The 10,717-nt window shown below is 36.8% G+C and overlaps 1 protein-coding gene across 1 annotated transcript; it reads right to left on the bottom strand.

Annotated features, from left to right (window-relative positions):
* Positions 1–859: 859 nt before the first annotated feature.
* LOC147309703 (complement factor H-like) lies at positions 860–10,436 on the bottom strand. Its single transcript, XM_086268581.1, has 17 exons — positions 10,276–10,436; positions 9,965–10,159; positions 9,586–9,691; positions 9,356–9,432; positions 9,044–9,235; positions 8,172–8,354; positions 7,838–8,032; positions 7,529–7,711; positions 6,798–6,965; positions 5,866–6,033; positions 5,339–5,530; positions 5,062–5,247; positions 4,517–4,678; positions 4,009–4,194; positions 3,406–3,585; positions 2,200–2,379; positions 860–1,182 (listed from the first exon to the last, which is right to left on the bottom strand). The coding sequence occupies exons 1-17, from the start codon at positions 10,343–10,345 to the stop codon at positions 992–994; spliced, it is 2,814 nt and encodes a 937-aa protein (XP_086124707.1). The 5' UTR covers positions 10,346–10,436; the 3' UTR covers positions 860–991.
* Between the last annotated feature and the right edge of the window lie 281 nt (positions 10,437–10,717).

Here is a 10,717-nt window from a genome sequence, read left to right on the forward strand (position 1 = left end):
CTCTTGTAGTTATTATCGGTGCCATGATTTTCATTTCAAGCAGACTGTGCTGTTACTAATATGCTGATCATAAAATGACACACTGTCTCATCTCAGTGGAGTATGTGAGGAATAAAGAGCATGCGATACTACACAAACAGCTTGTATTGACATGCGTTATAACCTCAGGATAAAAATGCTCGGAAACTCAAGTGCCAGTTTTAGGACGTTTACTGACCACTTTTAGAAACAACCACAGCTAGTCGCACACATACAGGAAAACTGTCCCACCCATAACAATCCGGCAGGGAGAACCCTGAAAAACCTCTGAAGGTTCCAGGGTGCAACGCCCCCAAACATACATTAACAGCAACACTGTCTATAACAACATGAATGCTCTTAAAGTGAAGTAATTTACTAGCCATCTCATGATAACTGGTTTTGTTGGGTCTGCCTATTTTGCAAACGCTCATATGGGTTGTATTTGACTGTAGGAAAAAATCTTTGTTTGGACCAGAAAACCTGTTAAATTAAAATTCCTGATATATTATAGAGGAAAGTACACGTCAGGTGGATTTTTTTCCTTGTCTGAATGATTCTACATACAGTGACCCAGAGAGAAGTTATGGAAACTCCAGAACGATCAAAAGGTTTTTATGACTGAACAAACATCAGCCAAGTCATGTTTTTATACAGATCATTTGATAACTCTTTAAATCAGATAGTTAGTATTCAAAATTCAGTTGCTGGGCAACCTTTATTAAATCATAAAATTCTCAGGCTAAGCCAAGTGAGGCATATAGGTTGTGAATTTGTGTTAGAAGATTTATGTAAGATAGATTTCACTCAGAAAACACGTAGTCGCTGAAAACAGACTCAGTCAGCATTTATTAGCTTTTATTGAAATGACCACATACAGCACTGGTACTTCACTGGTCTAAGTCTTTATTCTGCTCTCCAATTATTGACACATTAGTGCCCTCGTGTTTATCTAGTCTTGTACATAAAAGCATTATTGGCAAGTCGGCAAATGTATCACCCCATGTTCACACTTCTGACGCATTCTCAGTGTCCCAACGGGTCCTCCTCTGGTACACATAAACTCGATTTCATCACCATGTTCTGAATACAGTTTATCATCTATTGAAAATCTGAACCGAATATTATGTCTGTTCATGTCGTCTCTATTCACAGTGCAGGCTTCTGTAAGACATAAAAGATAAACAGTCTTTTAATGTTAGTAAAATACATGAATGTACAGAATATTGTGTTCTGTAAAGGACTCTGTGGCTACAAATAAAATTGATTTTCTCCTGCCTAATTCTAAATTGTGGTCAAATGCTGGAATGGTACACAGATGATCTACTGTTGCTGTTGCTCTTGTGGGGTGATTACATTCACTGTTAATTTTATGTAATATTTCTGTGACTATTTTACATGCTGAAGTCCTGTCCATCCCAGCCTGACTCCTCTCAGCCTCACTACAGTACTAGACACTTTAATACCCACCTGCACAATGTACATTTTTCAGATGTTTCAATTTGAAATTTCCAGATTGTCTTATTTTATTTAATTCACTTTTATGGTTATATGTATATATGTTCTCTCTTTTTGCATGTACATAATGTTCTCTCTCTCTTTTTGCACAGTCGAGGAGCGTGTCAGGATACATTTCACTGCGTGGTGTGCTCGTATAACTATGCGTGTGACAAGGGCTCTGTACTATAATTCAACTTCATCATGTCTATTTTATAATATCACCTGAAGTCAACAGGAAAAAAATTAAAGAAGGTCTTACTGGAGCTCATCATGGAAAAACATAAAAAATGTTTGTCAGTAAACTTCAGACCCTACTATCCACACAGTGAGAAATGATTTTGTACCTGTTGATTTCTTATGTCAAACACAACATGCTCCAAAAAATCTATCACAGTGTTTTAAATGCGTGCGGTGTACACCACCACAGTGGACTTTAAACTGAACATTTAAGATGTTTATTGAAGGGCTTCAACAAAGTAATGCATTCACTGTTTGTGAGTAACATATTTAATTTCATATTTTATACATAGTTTCTCATCTTGAGAGGCTCACAAGCAGTCGTGTATATTTGTGTATATATGGGTCACACCTCTGGAATTAAACAAAATTAAAAAACAGAAACCAAAATGACTTTTTACGTTTCTCTTCACAGAATGAAATATAAAGAAAACTTTTACTTACGGAGGCATCTAATCTCTCCAGTCCATTCACCACGATTACATGTTTTGAACGGTCCACCCTTCATGACGTAATAACGCTGACAGATATATTCAACCTTTTCATTATGTTGGTACAGCTGTTTAGTACTTGTTTTGGTGTCTCCATCTGAAAGAGGTGGTGGCTTCCCACAACCCTGGGCACCTGCAAAAGTGTGAGCAATGGAGAAAAAAAAAAGTTTAGACAACATTTAGTCACAAAAATTTTTTAGTCACGTTTTTATGTTCATATACCATCACATATTATTTTACATTTCAGGTGAAGTTTTCATCATGCAATCCGAGTGCAGATCACAGCCTTTAAGACTGCTTTGTCATCCTATATATGTAGTTCTGTTATGCTTAGAAAGCGGTCAGCACTCTTTGTAACTAATGATAAACTGTGTTGTACTGGTATCAAACTCATGTTGCTGTTGAAATGATCTGCTTCTTTGATATATTCATCTACTACCCTCTCCCACATCTTACAGATCCTATCCTTTTAATTGTTTTAATCATTTTATTGTGAAAAAACAATTTTTTTTTTTTAAAGTTCAAACTCTTCTATGGTTCGTGTGTGCTCATCAGGTTCTCACATTTCCTCTGACATGTCCATAGCATGTTGTATTTCCCTGTTCCTCCATGTAACCCATGTTAACTGGTGATGAAATGTGTGATGTCTGTGGCAATGATAGAGGGCCACTTAAAAACACTGAAATCGTGAAAAGGCAAACCTGACATTAAATCTCTCAAAGTGTGACTCAAAGACTGCAATAGTGTATCTAGGAGAAGTAGTGGGTGGTGAACAAGTGAAACCCATCCACTTAAGAACTGAAGCCATTGTGATGTTCTCAGAGCTGCAGCACAGTTTGGGGATGGTGGGTTATTACAGAAGTTTCTAAAAAAACGAATTCTTCTTGTTCGTATTAATATTATTATTTAATGATATAACTGCAACTAACCCTGAAGTCTACATTGTGGTGTGTTCAGGTATAATCTTAAATGCACCACATTTCAAACAGTTTTGAGCTACTGTCTGTGTTAGTGAAAACAACTTTTCAGCGTCACACTTAACCAACTTCTCAGATTTAATAAACTTGTCAAACTGGTTCCAGCGGCCCTCCACTGGCTGTTTGTTTACTTAGAACATATTTAAAAACTTTGTGTGCAACAAAAGGGAAATGTAACTCACGGCGGCATCTCATCTCTCCAACCCAATCACCATCGACACAGGTTTTGAACGGCCCACCCTCCATGCCGTAGTCTCTGTCACACACATATTCGACCTTTTCATTGTGTCTGTACGTGTTTCTAGTCGATGTTTTGGTCTGTCCACCTGAAAGACGTGGTGCCGTCCTACATTGCTGGGCAGCTAAAAATTGTGGGCAATAACAGAGGAAAAACCAACATTAGATAATATTTTGTCACAATAATCACATTTTCACTCTGACCTGCTGTCATGCATCATTTTTCATTTGAAGTGAAATATTTGTCATACACCCTGTGCATCACTCTCCTTTACCTTAACACTGTGTGGCCATGTGTGACAAAGAATTAACCAGAAACAATGTTCACACAAACTAATTAGCACAAGAGCAGATCAGGCAGAGGACATTTTACTGATAACCTGAAATGTGTTTTTGCCTCAAAACAAACTATTAATTTCTGGTTTAAAGTGTGTGTAACTTACACTCATACACACGACACCCCAAGAAATACCAAAAACAGCAATAGCAATCTTTTTCCATCCTTTGTACTGATAAACAGTAAGATCACAAGAGGACAAGTGTTGTACCTTCACATGTGGGACGAGGATTGCTCCACTGTCCATTTTCCAAACATTCAAGCGTTGCGTTCCCTTTGATGATGTGATTCCTGTTTTCACAAGCAAATGTTAAATGTTGTCCTTTTTTCATTTGATCGTCTGTTACATCTGTGGTGATTGTTAGACCTGCTGGTGTTTCAGGGACTCTACATTTCTCTGTTTTGAAAAAGAGAATCTGTTTTATTGTGAGGTTTACATTATAAACATGAAACCAAATCAGATTCAAAGTAATAAGACACTTTCTCACTACATTTTCAAACTAAGCAAGTTTTCCCTTTAAATATTTATTATTAATAGGCATTCAGTTTCTCATTGCTGTAATTAAGAAGTAATAAATGTCCAGTCTTTTAAGAAGTCAGAAAAGAATGGTAATTATTTTAAAAGTGATTAAAGGGAAGAATAATTGTCTAAACCTACAAACTGCACCACATGGGGGTGTTTGTATGAAAACTGCATTTTTTTTTTTATGTCTCCTTACCTTCACATTCTATTGCTTTAGCCCACTTGCCATGTTGGCACGTTGCAGTGCCAATAATTCCTGCTCTATTCTTACACTGATATTCAATGATCTCTCCAGTCATGTATTTCTCTTTCTCTGCTCTGAAGTCCAGAGACTCATCCATAAGCTGGTCACAGTACACTGAAAATACATAATAGTATTGTCAATATTATATACATTGTTACATACATTATTGATTTGACCAATAGTGCTGAAAATGAAGATAACGGCAGGTGTGTAAACCGAGGTACACATGCAGACTGTTCTAAGGCAAAAAAACAAAAACCAAACTAAAACAGTATATTTAAGGTTAGTTAAAGATTGTGCCTTTGGTACAATGTTGGGTTATATTATTTCCATTGTTTCGTCCCTCAAAGGACTACAGTCTTTCTCTACCCTTAATGAAGGGTGGGGAAAGAAAGATGAATAAAGATGAAATATGTCAGCAGGCAGAATGACAGACAGCAGTGTTTTTAACAGTTTTAAAGCTTATTCACAGCAATATTTTATTTTTATGTACGTACGTATACACTGAATATTGAGCTCCTTCCATTCCCCAGCTGTGCATTTAAGTGTGGCGTTCCCCTCTATTGTGTACTTATCACGACACTGATAAGTTACTTCAGAGCCAGATGGGTATTGCTTCCGATAACGAGTTGTAATAACAGCATTTTCAACTTTGGGTGGAGGGCTGCAGTTATCATGATTAGCTGTAAGACATCACAACATGTACACTATTAATTTACACTCTGTAATCTTTTCATAAAAACATGCATCAAAATAATGGTTGAGGTGACTCACATTTACAGATATCATCAAGTGATCCATTTAAATCCCATCGTCCGTCACGACAGGTTAATTCCTCAATCTTAGCAGAGTATCCTTCATTGCAATCAATGAATATCATTTCTTGGGTCTGTCCGTGTTGTTCAGTATTCCCTAGTATTCCTTCCCCATTAGGAATCTCAGGAGCTTCTCGACACCTTTGTTCCTCTAAGGTGGATATGAAAACAAACAATCAGGCAAAATATTACAGATGGATGAAATCCATTCCTCCATTTAAAAATGTGATCAGAATAAGCAGTGGAAGAAACTCTGTATGAATGCACTTATTGTAAGATATTACAGAAAATATTTTCACACCAGTTTTCTTAAACATAACTGCAGATAAAACTCAAATGTTAAAAAGATGTTTAAAACAGATTTCAAAACTTATATTTTTCTACCTAAACATCTTATACTCCCCATCTTGACATTGGTATTGAACAAGTCACTGTGTTTGCTTCAAGCTAATAACAGAAGATACTTTAATTAGAAACTTTAATTACCAATACAGCTTTCAACTCCAGACCAAACACCGTGCACACATGTGGCTTCACCCCACCAGCCTTTGCTGAGAGGTTTGTAACCATCCTCACACCTGAAGTAAAGTTTGTCACCATGTTGCCAAACTTTAAGTCTGCGGTCAAAGCTCGTTGTTGGACATCCTGTTATAGCTATCAGAAAGACAGATATTACATTTAGATATTATCACAGAGCAGTCAGAATACATTCTTGTGTTATTAGTAGTGATTCATAGATAACATTATTCAACTATCTTTGGACTAGGCTTAAATATCCTTAATACTACTGAATAGACTGTGTAATGTCTGTTATTAAGTGACTAGCATTGAATCCTGCTGACTTTGGCAAACCTCCATTTCGTGTGCAGACTCAGGGAAGCAGAGGGAGCTCTTTGATAAGAGTAACATGCATTGCTTCACAAAAGAAAAATGTTTGTGGAGCTCATCAAGGAATCTAAAGACAAAGATAGACTAAAGATAGACTTCTGTCAGAGGGCCCGGTGGCGCCAGTGTCCGGCAGCCTCGCCTCTGTCAGTGCGCCCCAGGGCGGCTGTGGCTACAATGTAGCTTGCCATCACCAGTGTGTGAATTTGTGTGTGAATGGGTGGATGACTGAATGTGTAAAGCGCTTTGGGGTCCTTACGGACTAGTAAAGCGCTATACAAATACAGATCATTTACCATTCTGTAGAACCAGATGCTTTTCTGCAAGTTCCCCGATTTGAGAGAATTCATGTTGACTGAACTTTCATATTAGCTTCACTTTTCAGTCCTGAAAGCAATGCTCACCTTTTATATACAGTTTATACATTTGTCTTTTGTCATCAGTTGTTTACAACATTTATATTTGTCATGAAAAACAGTAGTCCTTGAATAACTGAATAAATGTATCCTTTTAAGTTTATTGCATTTTCTTACCTGTACATTCATTAGACCTATGCCAGCCATCTTCTCTACAGGTTAGAGTGAAACTTCCTTCATAACCTCTCCTGCAGTTATACTGGACACGATCGTTGTACCTGTATTCAGCCTGAATTTTTCCAGTAATATCTGCATTATTAAACTGTTGCCTCCTGCATTTTATCTCTGAAAGGAACAAAACCACATTTATTAAGCTTCTGCATTTACTTTGATTCAGATAATTTTGTCATGTAAAACATTCAGATACTTTCATATAATCTTTTAAGTAAAAGCAGCAGCTCCCCAGTGTAAATGTGATTCCATTTAACAGTTCTGTATTTTATATTTGAATATGTTCAGTCAAAGGACAAGAAAAGTGTTCAGTTGTGGATTCAACATCCAGCTGAAAGTTGTTGTGGCAGTAGAAATGTTTCTTGCAGTCTGTACAGAAAATAGTATCCAGTGAGTATTTGTACACTCTTTCGGTTAGTGCTTGGTTAGTACACAAATAAACAAAAAAATGAATGTTATTACCATTTTCTCTCACTATGAACTATCACACAGAGTCTCTAAAATTTATATTGCTGGTTTGTAAGATTTTACTCTATGACTGAATGATCCTTTGAGGCTTCTGTTTGACCAAAGACATTCTGCAGTTCTCTCCTGTTTTCTCAAATATGGACTAATATTAAAGAAATTAAAAAGATCCTGTCAGAATTAGAAGAAAAGTGAACTAAACTCCACCATACCTTCACAAAGTGGATTTGGTTCCCATCCATCTCTGGTGCATGTGGCCCGAGTGACGCCATCTTTACTCCTGTATCCTGATATACATGTGTACCTGACAGTATCACCCAATTTCTTTGTCTCATCACGCCAAGACGCCTCCCAGCGGGACAAAAGTCTATCTTGTGGACGGATACATGTAACCTCTGTAAAGAAAGAAAGACTGGATAATCTTCAAAAAATTGTTCATCATCCTCATGGCTGATTGAACTACATGAAAGCAAAGAACAGTGAGCTTAGAATATGTGTCTAAAGCTTTTGTAGTTTTATACCTTGACATACTGGTCTAACAGACCACTGTCCATCCTCATTGCAAGTAGTCTCAACTGAGCGCGTGCGGGTTCTCCAAATCCAGTATCTCTCCTCACATGTAACTGTTACCTTTTCACCAGGTGAAAACCTACTTCTATAAGCAGGTTCATATGTGGTTCCTTGGAGTGGTGGCAGTGTCAGCTCACATTTTATTTCTGCATATGATGGGAAATGCAGCACATGAGTTAGTGTGTTGTACCAAGACAGAGCAATACCATAACATCCAAACATCCAGCTCCAGATCTCACTAGTCAGTGGCATTTAATGTATAAACTGTATGTAATTTATGTTTACCTTCACATTCAGGTGTGGGGATCCACTCTGCTCTGTCTCCTGTCTTTGTGCACCTTGAAGGTAATTCTTGAGCACGTTTATGTTGAAGATTGCATTCAAAGTTTAGGATTTCACGTTCATTGTACTCTTTGATATCTCCAAGTACAAAACCATTTTCAATCCTCGGTGGTTCACATTTTACAACTGTTGAAGGATAAAGTCAGAGTCAGGAATAAAACTACAGCAACTGCTCATAGAAAGGTACATAAAAGGTAACTGCTGATTAACCTGTTGTGAAAGGAAGCTTTTTTGATGAAGTAGAAAAGTGAAAGTGATCAAACAAGCAAAGCAGCTGCAATGTTTTTCTCATTAATTACAATTGTAGGCCAATTTTATGATGTTGTTCGTGTTTTTTTGTTTTAGTTTGAAGCTGATATTTTTGGACTTACTATGTCCATAGCAGTGGTGCCTTTATTTTAACCAAATAGGCAAATATTCCCCCAAACTATCTAAACTTAAGTACAAAAATTGTTTTGTTTTTTTTGCCCTAAATGTATTCTGTTTTCATTTTCTATTCCTGTACCTTTAGTACAAATAAACTAATTTTGTATGCAAGTGATAATTATTTAATTCTAAATTTTGACCTAAATAAAATACAGCATTACACATGGCACATACATTTGTGTGACACATTTAACACCATTTTAGTTATAAAATAGTGTTAAATATGTCACAACTATTACGAAACTAATTGTTTCATAATAGCTCAAAATTGAATATACAATATAGAGTTGCTCCTCTATTCTCTTTTAGGGGGTTGGTGATTTGGGTGTTACTACCTAATTACTCGAGAACAAAGTAATAGTAACAATAGTAAGCCAGCTTCACTTTACCTTCACATGTTGGATTGCCGTCCTCCAAACCTTTCCAGTCTCCATTTTCATCACAATAAATTTCTCTTGCCCCTTTCATAATGTGATTGCTGGACTTGCAGCTAAATCGAACTACATTGCCGTAGGTAGCTTCTTCTGCATCTCCCATCACGTTCACATTGTTGGGAACATTAATTGATGGACACTGCTGAGCTGGAGTGAAAAACATTAGGAAAAAACCCCTCAAAGTCAGACAAAAACATAAACACAGGTTGCTATTTCTTTCTACGTGTATATTACTGATTGCATAATTTCATTTATATCAGCTCCTACCTTCACAGACGGGGATAACACCATCCCAGCCTTCTGCCATACAACGTCGGAAGTTTGTCCGACTGACCATTTGAAATCTGAATCAGGTTTATAATAGAGAATTCATGAAGATGACTAAAAGAAAAGCCAAATGTACAGATAATATGCACAGAGCATGCATAATTATTCAGATTAAGAAACACAAAACAAATAAAATCACAAGGAAAATGTGATTAAAATTATTATGATACCCTTTGTGGCAGGTGTATACAACTTCTGAGCCAAAGACAAAATCGTCCCCCTTTCTAAGTTGAAAATCGGCAAACTGGGCATCGCCAGGATGACCACATGATCTCGCTTAAAGCAAATAAGACAAAATGTGGGTAGAAGTACAACAGAGAAAAGTGGAATTTGCTGTACATTTCATAAAAGTACACTACATATTGTTCAGCATTGCAGTCTGTGATATGAATTTTCGAGCAATAACTCAAACAAGCTAATGATGTTTATGCTGCTTTGGTAAGGCAAGTTCGAGTAAGCAAAACATATGCAAATACAGCAAGACATATATGCAAGTGTTAACTGGTTATACTGGAAAAAGATGATATTCATAAGTGAATGTTAACTTACGTTGACAATTAGTGCCTCTGTGTTGCCATTTTCCCTCTACACAGATCAGCTTGAAAAAGCCACTGTAGCCCACATTGCAGCCCACTTTCACTTGTCTCCCACCTGGGTAACTGGCCTGCATACCACTTATGTCAAAATTGCCATCGTAGAGAGGATACTTTTTAAAATCTTCAAGGGTACATGCTCCTGGATTATCTGGATAGCGGTAAATAAAAATCAGCATACATGATTTTTGTGTTTATTTCAACATCAAAATATCGTGTAATTAAAATGAGAAGATCATAGAAATCACCCGAAGTACTGGGTCTTACCTTGGCTTTTCACAAAGGTCAGTGTATGCATCCACAAAAGTAGGATACAGCTTGTGGTTGTTACATGCATTTTATCTTCGCTAGCCTCATTCACCAAACAGAACTAAAGACTGGAGACTCAAAGGCTGTTGTACACTAGAGGAGCTTGGATTTCACAGGGAAAGAAGAGATTGCTCAATGATTTACAAAAGGCTGTCCTTGCCTCCAAATATGACCATACCCATACGGAAAAGAAATAGTAAAAACTTATATGTGATTACTCATGAAAGTGGCCACTTTCATGAGAAAATCATATAAGGCTTACATGATTTACTCATGAAAGTGGCCACTTTCGCATTACTTTCATACATTGTTTTAGTAAGTATCCAAAACATACAAGTTTCATTATATAATTTTTCAAGGGATCTTATATCTGTTTTCACACTTATATGCTTGTCATACA

The sequence above is a fragment of the Aulonocara sp. 'chitande type north' Nkhata Bay genome, linkage group LG17, assembly GCF_057382095.1.
Source record: "Aulonocara sp. 'chitande type north' Nkhata Bay isolate Kocher_YH1m ecotype deep benthic linkage group LG17, A_spYH_male_GT1.1, whole genome shotgun sequence".
Classification (NCBI taxonomy): Eukaryota; Metazoa; Chordata; class Actinopteri; order Cichliformes; family Cichlidae; genus Aulonocara; species Aulonocara sp. 'chitande type north' Nkhata Bay.

Bases quoted from the DNA above. Each gene is read 5' to 3' on its own strand.
- LOC147309703 (XM_086268581.1), bottom strand. From the start codon at position 10,345: ATGCATGTAACAACCACAAGCTGTATCCTACTTTTGTGGATGCATACA. The intron at 10,160-10,275 runs GTAAGACCCAGT...ACCGCTATCCAG, and splicing joins GACCTTTGTGAAAAGCCAAG to ATAATCCAGGAGCATGTACC. The intron at 4,195-4,516 runs GTAAGGAGACAT...TTTTCAAAACAG, and splicing joins TAAAGCAATAGAATGTGAAG to AGAAATGTAGAGTCCCTGAA.